The sequence below is a fragment of the Onychomys torridus genome, chromosome 3, assembly GCF_903995425.1.
Source record: "Onychomys torridus chromosome 3, mOncTor1.1, whole genome shotgun sequence".
In the NCBI taxonomy this organism is placed as follows: Eukaryota; Metazoa; Chordata; class Mammalia; order Rodentia; family Cricetidae; genus Onychomys; species Onychomys torridus.
Genome location: NC_050445.1, coordinates 155,129,638 through 155,147,726, shown reverse-complemented (window position 1 = coordinate 155,147,726; position 18,089 = coordinate 155,129,638). Strand labels below are relative to the sequence as shown.

Sequence of the window (18,089 nt, the reverse complement as noted above, 5' to 3'; positions counted from 1 at the left end):
CATAAAGTTACTTGTCTCTTATTTTTATATTTATTTATTGTGTCCATGTGCACTTGCAGACATGTGCACACTTATATGCACCCATGCTTGTATGGAGGTCACAGGAAGAATTTGTAGAAGTCAATTCTCTTTTTCCATCAAGAAGATCCTAAGGCTCAGGCTTGGCAGCAAATGCCTTTACCCCCAGAGCCATATCATTCGCCCCTAACTTTGCCTTTTCAAAATGTTAGAGCATTTTGCCTGGAATTGTACTATTTTATACTCTGGCACTTTGGAGATGTGACATATTCAGGTTTTAAAGTCATAGCAGAACTAACCCTGTCATGCACACATGTAAGGCACACAGGTTCTAGTTTTTGGGAAACAGTTGGTCTGCAGAGCTCTGCCAATGACAGCCAGTCAGCTTGTGCTGTTCTCCCAGGAGCTGCCTGAGGAAATGGTTTCTTCCCTTTTCCTCAGACATATTGTGTCACTGGGCAGCTCTCAGAGACGTTCTATGTCATCTGCAGCAGACACTCTGAGTAGCAGTGGTGACCAGGGTGGGTGACAGTTGCCTTTTGTATCCCGGTGGTGACTGGGGATAGGGAAGGGGTGAGAACATCCCAGCTGGCTCCCAGTGGTACCCACAGTGTTTCAGCTAATGTGGAATTCCATGACATCAAAGGCCACTGGATTGGCACTTCACCTAAGGACATTGTCTAGGGACCCAATGGTGGCTTTGACTAGTCTAAACAGATCATTCATTTTTCAGCAAAGCCACTGAGAATGCTGCATATTACCTGTGATGTGCACATAGACTGTAACACCTATGTCTGTGTGCAGACATCTCACTTATTTCATCCATTGCTGTAGTGAAAGCAGGCCATTGACTGGGAGGTTCACTGGGCAGTTCCTCAGAAGAATCCAGGACAAGGGCACTGCTGGCCATGACTGACTAGTTCCTTCCTACCCAGGACTCAGAAGCTCTACTTTATTAAGTTCCATAAAATGTTTATGTGTAATGTAGAGGGTAATGTCATGCCATCTGTGCTTGATCATATAAAAATATGACTATTTCAAGTTCATAATTTTGCTCATTCTAGACAATGGGGCATGCAGGCAAACACTGAACAGCTCAGGATTCATGTCAATAATCCTTTGGGCTATACAATTGCCTTTGAGCTCAGGAATTAAGCATGGGAGTGGAGTCAATACCTGGATTAAGATAATCTCTCAGATGATGTACTTTTTTTTAATAGACAGGCACATTGAATATGTGCCTTGAAAGAGACAGTGATTCTGTTTAAATAGCATTAAATAACTTGAAAATACATAGGCTGAGAACAGAAGTAAGATACAAGATTTTTTTTCCAAGGAAGAGATCTAATACTGGTGAGAAAGCTTGGCCATTTGGTAAAGTGCTTGCATTTCAGGCCTGGGGATACGAGTTCAAGTACCAGACCCAAGGTTAAAAACTAAGCTGTACCTGGTGTCTTGGCTTTAAAACTCCAGCACTGGGAGGCAGACAGGTAGATCTCTGGCATCTCAGCCAGCTAGCCAAGACTTATTGGCCAGTTCTAGACTATTAAAGTACACTGTCTCAAAGACAGAATTGAACTGTATCTGAAAAATGACCTAACTCATTTAGACTTTTACAGATTTAAAACCCGTAGACAAAAACATCAATATTTTTATCTGTTCATGCTGGTATCACATGGAAAGGTGTCTTAAATCCATCTTCAAGGTCCTGTAGATGTTTAAGGATCAGAAGCATCACCCTGTGAGGGTGACATTTGCACACTGACCTGAAGCTTATAAGTCCGCACAGTTTCAAGGAGGCTGTGAAAGCCATTGTATCCCAAAGATGTTTAATGAAGAGTCAACCACAAGTAAAGTATATCACATGGAGCTATTTACTTCTAAATAAAATCAATATTTATGATTTTAATCCTCTCAGCTCACTGTCTAGCCTCTGCAGTTGCTTCTAAGTGATGAATTTTACATTTTGCTAAAAAAAAAAATGTGAACTTTTGTGAGACTGAAGAAAGTCGGATGACATGGGGAGGGTAAGGCTGGAGAAGCAGCTCTGTGGTGTGCATTAATGACATCGAGCCTGTGAGTTCAGATGCCCAGTGCTCAGCTTTCCATGTGTGCACAAGCAAACTTAGGGACAGCAGGAGGATTCTGCCACCAGATCCCACAGATCCGCGACCTGGGGGGTTTTATACTTGTACTGAATGCAACACAGGGTCTTCCTCATACTTGTTCAGGTTTCTTAGGAAATACTGAGGTCACACTTTATCTAAGTTTCCATTAGAAAAAGAAACATCATTAACATTGGTATCCAGCCATTTAAAGCAACTCATAAGCTTGAGCAGAATCGAGTTGTAAAATCAAAATGATAGCATCATTTGTACCCTTGGAGAGAGATACAGGCTCCTCCAATGCTTGTAAAATATGATCTGGATCATTGGACATTTCAGTCCAACCCCAGATTTTTCTAGCTTCATGCTAATATTAGTAAGGGGGCATGTTGAAGCCACAGCAATGAGCAGTCATATGACCCCAATTCTTCCAAGTACCCAGGGAAAATCAGATTGTGTCTTGTGGTCTCCATTTCCTCATCTACTCATTTAAGGGAAGTCACAGTTAAGTATTTATTGCTTATCACTTCATAAACAACTTCCTCACAAAATTATTGTGATAGGCATCTTGTACCATTTCACAGATTGTTAAAAAATGATAACCAGAAACCAATTATTGTAAACCACATACTGTAGTTGTGGTATATATGGTCTGCACATTCTGCATGATGCTCAATAGTCGATATCTTTCATGACATTAGAGAAGACTATCTCTAAAGGCCTTTAAATCTTGAGAACCCTTCTAGACAGACTGTACATGAAGAGCTCCATGAAATTCCAGCCAGAGTAGTTAGCGCTGAGCTCCCCATACACAAAGTCCAGCATCCTCAGTCTGTTCACATGTTATTCTTGCTAATTTAATATCAGTCCAAATCTTTGAATCAGATGCTGGGGTCCGAGAAGCAGCTCAGTGGTTACTATCATGGCTGTCCTTATAGAGGACCAGGGTGTGACTCAGCTCCTACATGATGGCTCAGACTACCTGTAATTCCATTCCAAGGAGTCTAGTGCACTCTTCTGGCCTCTGCCAACACCAGGCACACAAGTGGCACACAGCCATCCATGAAGAGAAAAATGCACAAACAACACAATAAAAAGAAAATAATTAATTAATTAATTAAAATTTTCATGTTAGAAATGACAACTATTGAGTACAATCTAAATACAGAAAATATGTGATACTTTGAAAAACTGATTTTTACATTTTAGGTACATTAATTAGCAGGGTGGAGGCATCTTGATAAAATTTATTTAAATTAAATTAAATTAAATTATGAAAGTGAAAATCTGCTGTCTTTATTGAGGGCTGGGAGATGGCTCAGCAGTTAAGCACACTTGGTCCTGCAGAGTTACAGGCAGTTGTGAGCTGCCCTGTGCAACTGCTGGAAATTGAAGTCAGCTCCTCTGCAAGAGCAGCAGACCCTCCTAACTGCTGAGCTCTTTCTCCAATCCCCTTTTGATTCTTTGTTTTTTAATTTCAATCATTTCAAGGAGAACTTGTTAGCATACAATAAAGATCAATTGAAGAATCATCCTTGTAGACAGAATTGTGCAACCTTTTGACTTTCCTTGGGTTGGTTTTGTTCATCTAGCTAATAAATATCAGGTGTCCAGGACACACGGGGCCTCATTTTGTAGATGCTAAAGGCACAGAATAAACTGATGTTCTGCTGTCATAGAGCTGCTAATCCAATGGTTACATAATACACAGAAAGTCAGTAAGAATGCAGTACACAATAGTGGTTGACAAGCAGCAGGGTGTGACGACCTCTTTAATGCCAATGTTTAAGAGAGGTTATCAGAGAAGCTGGCCTTCAAGTTCCATCTTGAGGGTCTGAATATTTATTCATTTGTTTTCTCTCCCATATAGAGTTAAGCTATGGGCAACCATTCTTTTCTGGGTAACCCTGTGTGTAACACTAACATTTAAAACTGATGATGATGATATTAGGGGGACTCTCACAGGAGCTGTGCAATAGATGTGACTCACTGAAGGGAAGAAGCCAGTCCTGGGAAGCAGTTGTCTCACTAGCTATCAACATTATGGTCAACTTTAGGCTACAAAAATGACAGTTGCAACCATGAGATGCTGCTGTCTAGGGATACTGTGGTCATCTTAATTTATCCAAGTACAGTCAGTGATGTTGCCACACAACACAATCTACCTAAAGACTTGTTTCTCAGAACGTAGCCCTGATGCTGGGCTGTACATAAATATAACCCTCAAATGAGTATTGGAAGCTAAGAAATTTCTAGAGACATTTGTGAGGTATAAATCATGAGGGAGACCATCCTGCATCTACTAAGGATGGGATGGGTGGTTATTGCTGTGAGTTGTGTGACATGCTTTGATGTCCTCTTCCAAGCATAAAACACTGAGCATTTGGCATTTGGGTTTTATTAGGTAAATGGACTCTGGTATGGTGGATAGAGAACTACTATGTAGATGATGCTAGAGAGGCATGTCAGGGGTCAACAAGTGTAGTAGAGATGAAGATCTATGAGAAGATGTGTGCTCTGTTCCAGGGTGCTTGACAAGGAAAGTGACACAGACAAAGGGTGAAGAGGAACACCTGGCTTCAGGATAGACTGTACCCCTTACCAAGGCAGGGAAATTGGAGCTGGGGCTCAGGCCTTAGGATCGCTTCTATTACACTGAGAAGTGCTCTGACCCACATTGCCTTGGTAGAACCTACATGAACATATGGGACTGTCCCACCTTGGTTATTAGGTAACTAGACAAAATGACACAGGATGTTTTGGACCTTTGGTGAGCATTCATTCCAAGTGTGCTAAAACTACACTACCATAGATCAAACACACAGAGGCTGATAGCTGAGACACAAGAATTCTTGGCTGGCCTGGAAACACAGGGAATAAGCTCCATGGCTCGGAATCAGAGGAAACTGACCATTGCTTGCCATGTGGCTCCTGGAGTGTTGCACTATTTGCCTCTAGGTTCTCTGGGTGTAGAGCAGTAGACACTAGCTGCTGAATTTTTTTCTTCCAGTGAGGGCACCTCCAGAGTCTTCCCAGGACCTAGGTAATATTACTTAGTTATTGTTGTTCATTTTTTTTTAAGTCTGTAATGTTGTTTGACTCTTTGAGGGCCTCTTCTGGTTCACAGACCACTCAGTGAGCCCTCTTTATGCACTGAACAGCCATGAGGAAGAATAAGAGAATTTGGAAGGGCAGCCATCAAGCCTATCCTTTTGGTTTACTTTAGGAATTTCATAGAAACTGAGATCACTGCAACAATTGTGCCCTCTTGGCTAAAGTCTCAGAAACCCAAACTGGAATCCTATGCAGTACCTATGAAATAAAAGCCTCTAGTCTCTGTCTTGGTAGCCCATAGTATCCTATGCAACTAGGGATACTGTGATCATCTTAATACAAGTACAGTCTGTGATGTAACACACAGTAACATACAGTGGATGAACATGGGAACAGTCAAAATTGAGGGGGGTTATTCTTTATGCCATTCATTGGACAAAGTTCAAGGGTTTATTGTCTGCCAGGCATTTACTATTTGCTTTGCTTACACTGGGGAGGAGCTGAGGTCATAGTGAAGAGCTCAAGGTATAAAGGTGTCTCAGAAACTCAGTGATAACCTGGACACACCGGGAGTAGCTGTAGATTAATTAATTGGGGAGCTAGATAAGTAGTGAGGGGCTGGGTGTGGCTCCTTGGAAGAATGTGACTGTGCATGCCCAAGGCCCCAGATTCCATCTTTAGCACAAGAGAGAAGAAAGGCACACTGGAGTAGGCTCGAGGTTCACAAAGTTAGAATCAAATGTAAAAATCAAACATTTTATTTTCAATGTGAAATATTTTATCTACATGGTTTTGCTAGCCTTTTCTGTCTGATCACTGATTCCCATACTCCTTCCTACCTCGGTGTTGTGCTGCTTTGTGCCAATGGACTTTGCCTCCCTGGCACCTAAATTATATGGCTGAATATTTAGGTGAGATACATTTTCTGAAAATATAACTGTAGAAATTTACCAAATATGCAAATTTGAAGAAAAGTTTAAAATAATGTACAATTTAATCACCTAGAATGTTTCCTACCAATGTTTCCCCTTTAGTGGAAACATGCATAGAGGTGAGTGTTAATACAGATGCCTCATTTATATCAAACTCTTGAACTTCTATCATTAAGGAATCCCATGTCATAATTCTTCAAATAGCTTTTTTATGACTACAGAGTACTCCACAGTATAGATGTCCTGTTGCTGTGTAATTCTTCTGACTTGCTATTTAGATAATTTGTGGTTTTTACATTTAAAACAGTAATTTATTTGTATCTATATTTCTTACCACATTTTGATACGTATTTCTGTATGTGAGATCACTTAGAAGCAATTAGTACCCTTAGACATGACATTGACTACTAACAGAAGGGTGCATGCTTTGGACTGTGTTCAAATTTGGGGCTTTACTAGTAATGTAGCATCATGATGTCAAATGAATATTTCCATGGAGAAAAACTTTCTGAATATATTTGGACCATTTAATGCTAAGATCTGAATATATTTGGACTATTTAATGCTAAGATAGAATCATGCTAAGATGTCTTTGGTTGTGATGGAATACAAATTTCTGAGATATATTAATTTCATTGGGATGATCAATTAACCAACTGCCCATAAACAAAGCTAAGGGTTCAAGTTAGGAAATATTATCAATAGGGGCTAAGAAGATGCTCAGTTGGTAAAGTGCCCACCTCACAAGTTTGAGGCCATGAATCTTGGTGACCAGCATCCAGCATAAAAATGCCAAGTGTAACAGCATGCACCTGTAATCCCATTACTAGGGCAACAGAGACAGGAGGATCCCTGGAGCTTTCTGGCCAGCTAGTCCAGCTGAATTGCTGAAGTCTAGATTCAGTTATCCATCTGACTTGATTATATCTAAAGGCATCCAAGTCTTTGGCTTCCACTTGTGCAAATATGCACATAGGCATACACTAGTGTAGACTACCTATTGAACACACACACACACCTGCATATATGTACATAGAAATGATAAATAAATGGTAATGAAATATCACAAATAATGAGTCTTACTTTACCTCCACACAGAATCACTAATCACTTTCTGTATGTATATTCCTTATAAATATTTAGAAACTGTGTTTATGTTTTGTCTCCTTTTCAAGAAGGGACCTGATAATGAGCAACTCACTGTAGCTATTCTTCCTTTAAAAATGTGGTTTTTCTTCGTAAACTTGTAGGGAGAGGTTCAGTTGGCTGGCAAGGGTACTGAGGTGCAGTAGATCCGTCTCATTATGCACACAGGTGGCAAATGCATCATTAAAGCAGTATTCAGTGTCTTCTGTTTAAAGTGAACAGTGTAATTAAAGAGTATATCCTGCCCTATTGTTAGCTAGCACTTTACAATAGGGGTCTTGTTTCTCACATGAGTTCTAGAAGAACAATTCAGCTAGCCTCACTTCTGTCTCGGTGTGTAACACACATTACTGAGCTATCAAGTATTGAACCTGACTTAAGATGTGCAAGCATTTGAAGTATTTTTATACACCCTTCCTTTAAATGACCACCATAACTTGTCAGTTCCTAGATCTGTGTATAATTTTGGGTGAACTTAAGGTGATATTCATCTGCCAACCACATTTTGCCACTCAGTGGGAATCTGTTATATTCTCAAGCTTGAATCTTTTCTTGTCAACTGTATTCTGGTTTTTGAAATAGTTCAAGATGATCTCAGACTTAGTTGGCTATGTCATAGAGCTCCTTCCTTGATTGTGGTCCTGGGGATAAATCCAGGGTCTCAGTCACTATCACATGTGGTCTGTTACTAGGCTATACTCAGAATCCAAGGTGTTTCCCCTATATCAATAAAGAATTTCTCATGCTGAATCTTCTTGGTTGATTTATAAGTAGCTGAGGGACTGGAGAGATGGCTCAGTGGTTAAGAGTGCTGCTGCTTTTGCAGAGGACTAGAGTTCAATTTCTATTACTCATATCAGTAGCCCACAACCTCCTAGAACTCCATGGGATCCAGAATTCTCTTCTGACTGCTGGGGTACCTGCACACATGTGCATGTATACTCAGACAGACACAAAAATAATGAAACAAGTCTCACTGAAAAATGAAAGGTGGATCTTATCGGTGATAATGCCTTGATCTCACCATAATTCAGCTATTAATTTTTCCTGGTTTTTGTCTTGCCTGTTTAGTTAGAACAAAATGCAAAGATCAAGAACTCTGGCTCAGGCATCTTTTTATTTCCTACAGGCCCATCATAGAACCTAAGAATCAAAAATGTTAGCTAGAAATTTGTAATTTACTCCTAAAAGATAAGAAAGCTATAGATTATTTATTATAAAAATGTCAGAAGGTCTGCTTATTATGGCATCCATTATGCTTATGTGTGCATGCACAACCATGCAAATCAGCACATGTACACAGGTGTGCTTATGCTTACAGAGACCAGTGGTTGATACCTGATGTCCTTCTCATATACCCTCCACCTTACTTGTACAACTTAGTCTCTCCCTGAACCTGGAGCTTGCTGATTGACTAGAGTGTTGTTCAGAAAGAACTCCAGGATCCTCCTTGTCTCCATCTTCACAGCACATTTTGATTCCTGGGCTGACATTTTGGCTAGGACCTGAGGATCAAATTCAGGTACTCGGGCTTGCAGAGTAAGCATTTTATTAACTGAGCCTTCTCCTGTGCCTCATTCTGGTAGTTTTGATAAGTAGATAACAATTGCTTTTCATTGCTGAAGGAAAACCTAAAAGAAGGTAGGTGCATGCCTTCCCTATCACTACCAAACTTATAGTCAATCTAGTTCTGTCTACAGCAATATACTTGTCATTGAAACATGGCCACCTTCTCATTTCTGCTGTGTGTCTTACTGTTGTGTTCTTCTCAGGGACTCCAGAGAGCCTTGCTGAGAAGGAACGACAGCTCATGGGGATGATCAACCAGCTGACCAGTCTTCGAGAGCAACTCCTGGCTGCCCATGATGAGCAGAAGAAACTGGCTGCATCTCAGATAGAGAAACAGCGCCAGCAGATGGAGCTGGCCAAGCAGCAGCAGGAGCAGGTGAGAGAGACTGGGGACCAGGGGATCCTCAGCCAGCTGCTGCCTGTTCTTGGTAAATACTGTTCTCAGTAGAGGAAGCGGCATAGCACATCTTCCTGTTCCCAGTCCCTAGAAAGTAAAGGGAAAGACAAAAAGCAGACACCCCTTCCACCCTTGCTTGAAGACACTGTGTCACTACTTTGGTGGAAATATAGATGTGGGATGGGCTGACTTTCCTATCTCTGAAAACTGCACTGAAATGCCTGAAATGCTCCTAAACTCAAACTTACCTTTAGCACCAGCATGATGCCATCTGTGGGAAATCTGACAGCTAGACACATAGGGTGAGTCCCAACCAAGGCCCAGGAGCACAAAACATACTGTATACAATTATCTTCAAGACATGGTTGCAAGGTGTTCAAGACAAATATATGTGTGTCTTTTTAGGTTCAGTTCACCTCTCCAAAGATAATCTAGTACTTATGCACAGACATTGAGAAATCCAGCAACAACAACCTGAACAAAGCAAAAACCGTGGACATCCAAAGGCTTTTAGTCCCTAAGCATCCCACATAACATACTTCTCAATCTTCAGTTGTAGTTTTACTTGGGGGTGAGGGCAACCCCAGGAAAGAACTGTGTGATATGTCATCCTCCATAGTTGACACAGCCACTGTGATTGTGAACTTAGCATAACTGTAGTTACCCACAGTAGTCTTGGTGAACAATTAGTCATGGATGCTGGAGGGGCTGGTGGGTCCTACTCTTACTGCTGAACTGCTGACTATTGATAGATTCTGGGAGAGGAGGAGTCCTTGTCTTCATTTGTATACTGGATGTTGAGCATACCTGGCTTTAATGTCTAAGCCCATAGTCGCATAGACAGTCCTGGCCAGACTCTCTGGATCACGAAACAAAATGAATGGACATTAATATGAGAGAGAGATTTGTAGAGAAGAGACAGGTAGATGGAGTAGTAGGGAGATGGGAGTTAGTAAGACATGAGAGTGGTCTGTGCAGTACTCTGTAGCTGTGTAAAAATTCACACACACACACACACACACACACACACACACACAAAATTAATCAATATGGTGTTGTATAATGATGGAAAGAATAGCAACCCATGGAGAGTTCAGAACACATTTGCTGTAGGAACATTCTGAAAAAGAGTGGCTAATAATGGTGGCCGCTAAGTTTGCTTTGAGGAGAAGATAGGATTCAGACAGGGAAGAAGAATTCTCATGGGGAAGCAGGAAGTTACCTGATGTTGCTTTTACAAAAAGTTTTATATTTATATATAAGAGAGACTCTAAGCCAGGCAGTGTGGATAAAGACTGTGAACATAGAGAGGCAAGGACTGAATGGAGAGTCACCGTTAGGGTTTGTTGAGTGAGTAGAAAGGAGAAAAGAGCTAATAAATATTGACCCTGGGTAGAAATGAGAATAGAATGCAGGTTTGACCTGAGTGAAGAAATATCCAGGATACATGATTTGAATAGTGTGGGGTGTTCTCCACACTTTTATCTTTTTTTACTTGGTACTTTACTGTTTCATGGAAAATTATTCTGCGGGTTTTTTTTTTGGGGGGGGGAATGGTAAATTTTTTTCTAATCCATTTCCTTCCTTCCTCCTCTTCCTCTCCTTCCTTCTCTTCCTCCTTTTCCTCCTCCTCCTCATTGGTATTATTTTGATATTTTCATACATCTCACTGGGTAGCCCAGGCTGTCCTATATTCTTAGCCTCTTGGCTCAGCTGCCCAAATGCTGAGATTGCAAAGATCCACCACTATATCAGTTATATTCTAATTTTAGTGAAATACCTCATAACTTCCCTTTAAGGTGGACTTTTGCTATTATGGGATGTATCTGTATTCTTGCTTCAGCCCTCTGAAAAGTTCTAACAACTTCCGTGACTGTAATTGGCTGACTGTGTTCTCGAATTTCCAATGCCACCAGTCAAGTCACACTGTAGCTCAGATGAATAGATCCATTTGCAGAGGTCCCCTGCTTGCTTTGAAGGACCTGAGGCAGCTTGCTTTTTAAAATAAAAATGAGTTTCTCTGCTCATTCCATCATGTGGTCTGACCCATCTATGAGTGTCATCTGTAGATTTTAGAACATTTTCTTTTCTTTTCATGAGATCTCTGGTATTATTCTTGGAACCTCAGAAACTAGCCCTGAAATATTTCCTGAGTGCTTTTTGGTGGTAGAGATGCCTGGTGGCGCTGTCTCCTCAACCTGACGAGGGCCCTCAGAGAGGCAAAGGTGAGGGTTCAGGCACCCAGGGCACTCTCTGGTCTAGTCATCTCTCTGGAGCAGCCATAGGCATCCCCATTCTGCATTAACAGGTCTTCATCACTCCTCCTAAGGCTGGGGTCATGTGCTCTGGAGTCATCTCATCCTGTAAAGTACTTGACTCCTATGTGTAAGGCTGAGTCCAATCTCAGGTGTGGGGAGACAAGCTTGTACTCCCCCAGCTGAAACAAGTCCATACCTGAGGCCCAATGGCCAGTCAGCCCAGTCTACTTGGCAAGATCCAGAACAATTAAAGACCTGATGTCGAAAAGTATGGTAGACAGCATTTGAGGAATGATGGCCAATATTGTCCTGGCCTACACATGACGAGGGGGAGGGGGAGATTTGAAACTCCATTGTTCTGGCCCTTCTTTCTCTATAGTTCCTGATCAGCCTGGGATGTCATCCCTCTGCATGTGCTAATTGGCACAGTCCTTACAAACATTGGGGTGTATTTACCCATCACTTCAGCCTTCCCACTAGATTCTGAGCACTAGTCCATGGCTACCTGTTCAACAAATCTATATGGATCAGGTTCCCATCTAGATATTAGAAGTTGAGAAGGACATAAAAAAATACCCCAGTGAGGTACAGGACATTTTTCTGAGTATTGAGAAATACAAAGTAGAGGATTGCAAGTGAGGGTCCAGATGTAGAGTCATGCTCTGTTATAGCTGCTGTCTTAGGAAAACTGACTAGGTAATACTTGAGCAGAGTCTTGTAGAAGGTAAGGGAGCAAGCTACATGGCCACCCAGCCAGGGGGTCCCAATAGGAGGTCATAGCAAGTGCATAGGCTCAGATACAGGAATAGCCCTGAGAAATAGGAGCATGCTCAGTGTGTTCAAGAGTAAGGTGGGAGCAAACTACAGCAAAAGTGGAGAGTCAGGGCCACAAGAGGAGATAAAAGGGGAGAAGCAGGAGACCGAACTATATGGGCTTTCAGTCACGATGTGGTTGCTGCTTTGTACTCTTGAGTGAGGAAAAAGGGTTTTGAAAAGATGAATAGCATGGCATGCTATGTCTTTAAAAATGTATCTATGGACACTAGCTTATAATAGACTGAGGAAGAAAGGGCAGAAACCAAAGAACAACAAATAAGAGCCTCTTATGTCCTTCTAGCTTAGATTGTGGCTTAGAACAGGAGCCAAGGGGAAGGGCTGAAGTGGTCAGATTCTTGATAGATTCATGTGTCTCTGAAATGAAGTAATGCAATGTGAGAGACAATAACCAAACCTTGGCAAGTGAGTAATCTTCTTAAAACAAAATGAACAAACAAACAATGTCTACCTCTCTCCTTACCTTTCTCCAGAAGAAAGGAACTGCTCATTCTTATGTACTAGCAGTGAGGGCCAGACAACACATTGGTCTGTAGCCTTGAAGAAATGGCATGGCCTGTTATATAATCACAGAGACATGCCCATTCTTTTCCCTTTCATCCTCAACTTCCTAATAAAGAAGTTAAAGGAAATATTTATGTAATAAAAATGATAGGAGAAGTCAGTATTCCTTGTAAGAATAAGATGCAGAGTTACCCATTACAGTGGTAAGCTTTGTGAGATTAGAGGTTGCTTCTCCAGGTTTCCATTAGAACTCATAATTTGTGAACTCATATCCACACCTCCTGGTTTTAGAAATTATGCACTCATCTTGGCAAATGTACACAAAACATGCCCATGGTTTACCTTCACTGTGTTCTTAGGTGTTCCTATGAATAGAAAGTTCTTCAAAAAATAAGTAGAAAACTACAGGGAGTCATAGCTTGGGGTATTCTACTGAGTCACATAGAAGGAGCTAAGGGCCAGCAGGTGGTACATCACTGCTCTTCCCTGAGGAGGAAAATCCTCAAGGCAGTCATACGCAGTTCTAAATCTCAACTAATTTTAGGCCTGTTGAAGTTGCAGCACCCCTGAGTATGGGTCTGAAGCTTGAAACAAAAGTGTTGGTCATGAGAACGAGTGTAGAACCAGTTCGCATATGTATGAAAGTAGACCAGGTGGGAAAGGAATGCCATATTTATATTAAGCCATTGAAGACTGCCATATTTAATTAATGTAGAATCAAAAGAGAGTGCTAGGTCATAGAGCCAAAAGAGAAAGTTCAAGACCAAAAGCCTTGGAGGGTAGGCATCTGATTAGATTGAAAAGGTGGGATCTTAACACATTCTGAATGGAAGAAAGAGAGGTGATTGATGACCCTGGGAGACAAAAGTGTACAGATTATAAGAATATGTGAAGGATGGCTGTTTAAGAAGTTCGTGGGAGGCCAAAATGAGAATAGTATTAACACTAAACAAAACAAACTAACACTTCATTGAGGAATCTAGTGCATTTGATACCTTGGGCTATTTGGAACTTCGGCGCCTGCAGCCACTCTTTTCATCCAAACACTTCGTTTATAGATTGACAAGGTCAGTAGAGGGACCTGTTGATATGTCACTGTGCGGAATAATAATTGAAACCTCCCTTGTTTTACGGTGGTGGAGGTTCTGGTTAGGCTTCAAACGAGGTGTAAGCAGCCACTGAGATGAAATGGCTTCTTTGATCCTCCTTAAGTGTGACCTTCTGACAGTTCAGCTCATGGTGGAGTGGTGTTTGCATCAGTCAGCATCAAAGCCAACGTTGATGGGCAGAAGGTTGTTCTTTCCCACCCTGAGTCTCACTGTGTTGTCAGTGTTTTCTCTGTTTCTCCACAGATCGCGAGGCAGCAGCAGCAGCTTCTGCAACAACAACACAAAATCAACTTGCTTCAACAACAGATCCAGGTCAGAAACAGTGTTTCAACATCCTTCCACAAAGCAGACTGTCATTTCTTAGTCTTATATGACTTAATGGAAATGACTCCTAAGCTGGAAGGACTTTCTGTCCCAATTATTTCTATATCATCTATGTGATACAACTTTCAAGTGGTGGCTCTGTCCCAGGCCATGCCTTGTCAGGCCGCATCCATCTGAGCAGGCTGCCAGCAGTTTCTGCCTTGTACCTAGAAGGGATCGTTATAGAGTGATGTTTCAGGTACAGCTGGGTTTGGAGTAGAAACTTAGAGGTTCTGTTGACAGCTGCTTGTGATCAAAGTGGGGCATGGAGAAGGTAATGAGTCAGTGTGTGGCAAATCTCATGGCAGTCTTGCCTGGGGAAATCAAGTCCATTTTTATTCTATGAAGATCCACAATGCTAAGGGACATTGATAAGGAAGACATCTGCCCTGGTAGTAAATGATGAAATTCATCATCAGAGGAGACTTCCTTTCTGATATGCACTAAGGATATGGACTTTAACAGAATTCTTTCCTCTCTATTTTGAAGCCCCCTTTCCTGGTAGCACTTATGTCTTGGAGACTCAAAGTTTAAATAATGCCATCAATAAAACATGTAGCATAGAGGTCTAGTAAGGTGTAATCCCATCATTCCTTAGGCTGAGACAGGCTGCCTAAGGTTCTAGGCTTAATTAGGTTACATGAGACCCTGTCTTAAAAAACAAACAGGCAGCAACCATGAACTTTCACATAGTGTTAGGACACAGAGTATCTGCTGGGCACCTAACTCCTGCCATCCAAAACTGGGACACATGGCGGCCAGTGCTCTGACTTCTGTGATATCTATCTGGAAGTAACAGTCAGGATTAAATTGGTTTTATTTTTCTTTCCATATTTGGATAGAAATTCATCATTCTCTTGAACTTTTCTATTGAGGATATAATATTTTATACTGTGAACATTATAGAAGCAAATGTAGAAATTACTTCATTTGGGTTATCAATATGCCTTTAATTTATTTACTCACCTTATTTCCTCCATTTTATCTGACTGGGACAGCCACTGGGACTTTATTCTAGGGTGTGTGGACCAGCGTTTATTCTTTCACTGCCTGCCTTAGCCAAGAACTTTCCACAGCTTAAATTGCATTTGTCTCTGAAAATTCTTATCGGATATTCTGATCTCTGTCCCTGTTTCTTTTAAAATGCAGCTGTAACACCTTGTAGAGATCAACATACCAACAGGCATTATTCATCCCCACTGCACATTCTGAGATGGTTTGTTCCATTGTTGCTTCCAACCTCACAAAACAATGGATTCCAGTTTCCATATTATGGAACACTGAGCTATACAGTTATCTCAGCCATGATTAGACTGCCCCGAAACTCTTTGTTTCAGTTTCAAATACTAAAGGCATTTAAGTGGTCCACCTATTAAGAAAGGCATTTGCCATTCTCCATGGGTTACATAGCTGAACTCTGTGTACTAGACTGATTTTGAAGACTTAGAGTTCAATAGTTTTACACAGGACTGGCATGTTTCTTTACAGAATGATGACTTGGTCAGTGTTTCTCTTTAGTTGGTCTCTCTGAAGGTGAAGTTAGTTTAGGCATCTTTTTCCCCACTTGAAATACATCTTTCAAGTAAAGAAAATGAGTGCCTTTTCATATGGATCATAAGCACCCACATTAAAATCACTCTTGACCTGTGGATGTTATCTCCACAACCCTTCATGATCGCAATGACAGCACATTATGCTCTGGAGTTGCTTGTTCTGAGGCAAAAACCCCACACAGATTTGCACATGAAATGGTTTCCTTAAATCACCAAGGGTCAGTTCTTTGTGAAGTGTTTTCATGGCCCTTAAAAGCAACATTTGCTCTGAAATCCAGGATTTTGGTTGGATTGAATATTCTTTTTCTATATTTTATGCTAGAGGCTCAATGCGATTACCACCTCTGACAAGACTATTCACACAACTCCTTGGGGTTAAAAGAAGAATTAAATGGGTTCATGTTATATTTTAAAATGCCACAAATAATTATTTCTATGGGCCCATTCATCTCCCCTCAAGAGCATGTCCAGGTCTTTACGAAACTTGATGCTGGGACCATGGCAGCTCCAGCTTTCTTTCTCCATATGTCAGCAGTCTCTCTTAAGATGCTCCCTATTAGCCTTAAAAGAATGAGAGATTTTATTCCCACCTGTGGTGTCCAGTCCTTAATGCACCATAATACATGAAATGGCATTTATAAAGATTGTACAAAAAGCTGTCTTCTCAGGTTTTTTTCTTTTTTCTTTTTTCTTTTTTTCATTTTTTAGGAGAAACCAGAAACCTCTGTTGTTATTGGCTTTTCCTTTATTTCTCTATTTAAACTTTCTACAGTAATAACTTTTTAGCAATGTGTTTCCTGATTTCCTTTTTACAGTAAATCACTCTCTGTCTGATGTGGATGTTGCTCTGTGTTTCCCATAATGAACCAAGGCTGGCGGTCCATCTTGACCCAACTCACTGTAGGAAAACGTTTCAGGAAGGAGAATAAGTGACCGCCACTCAATTTCTCTATGACAACAAATTGAGTGTCCTCTGAGAAGCACATTTCTTTTCTTATTGGAACTTCTGAGGAGATGGAGTTTCTGTAGCTTTGGGGGAGGTGTTTAGATGTATGCCTTAGTTTACGTTTTTGCCCATTTTAACAGTACTGGATGGAATTTATGGATTTTCTTGTCTATGAACAGTGTTAATCCAATAGTGTGTTCAAGTATGAAAATCCTCTAATATATTTAAGAGAGCCTGCTGCTTCTCAGATGCATTTGTCTCATGATTCCCATACTGGACTTTATGTTTGAACTTTAAGAGAATCATGTAATTTACGCCATCTCTTGCTCTGATCAGCTTCTAACCCATTGTTCCTTGTGTTCTCTTGGGGAAAAAGAATTAATCATTTATAAGCCCCTGTTACTGTTTCAGATCCATAAGGTAAGCAAGCAGGATTAGTCACAGTTCTGGCTCAGTGACTCTGCCCAGGTCTCTGTGGGAGGGACAGAGGCACTGTATCCCCCTGGTGTGTCCACTGGGCAGTGAGCATTCCAGTCCACCCACAGGAAGACACTCAGCCCTTCAGCTTGTACCTCCATGGTTTCTCTGAAGAGAACTATTCCTTACTGAGCTGCCCTCAAATCAGCCTTCACATTTGCCTTGTCAGCGCAGTGACACTAGTACACTGGCCCCCAGGCTCTTAGCTCTCAGCTGCGGAGTGGGAGTCCTGACACCGAAGAAGGAGCACCCCTGAGAAGACTCATTTGGGGAGAACATACTAAATTAGAAGGGGGAAAATTGTGTTCTTTCAGCATCTCTGGGGCCTGATAGCTTTAGTGTCTTCTCTAGCCACATAATGATTTTGAGAAGCGCACACACAGACATGTACACATGCACACATCACATACACACTCACATTCACATAAACAGCCACTCACAGATATTCACATACATGTATACACAAAGAGATAACTCACACATACACATATACACACATAGAGATTCATACACACATGTGTACATCTATATACATACTCACACAGAGACACAAGTATATACACACACAGTCATTCACATATATACACATACATATTCACACACATATACACACATACATGCAATCACATTCATACACAGACACACACAACACATAACACAGAGAAATACATACACACATATAAACACACAATACAGAAAAATGCATATACATGCATGGAAATTCATAACATGCATATATATCTATGTACACACAAACATATACATGTATACATGCACCCATGTCACATATATGCACCCATGCATACATGTGCACATATATACAT

The 18,089-nt window shown here is 41.1% G+C and overlaps 1 protein-coding gene across 6 annotated transcripts in view; it reads left to right on the top strand.

Annotated features, from left to right (window-relative positions):
- Sox5 (SRY-box transcription factor 5) overlaps positions 1–18,089 on the top strand; it is a 627,114-nt gene that overhangs the window by 418,243 nt on the left and 190,782 nt on the right. For all 6 annotated transcript variants that reach the window (XM_036181267.1, XM_036181271.1, XM_036181266.1 and 3 more), the window contains exons 5-6: positions 9,028–9,200; positions 14,170–14,238. In XM_036181267.1, the coding sequence (XP_036037160.1) occupies positions 9,028–9,200; positions 14,170–14,238 (242 nt within the window). The remainder of the gene's footprint in view (positions 1–9,027; positions 9,201–14,169; positions 14,239–18,089) is intronic.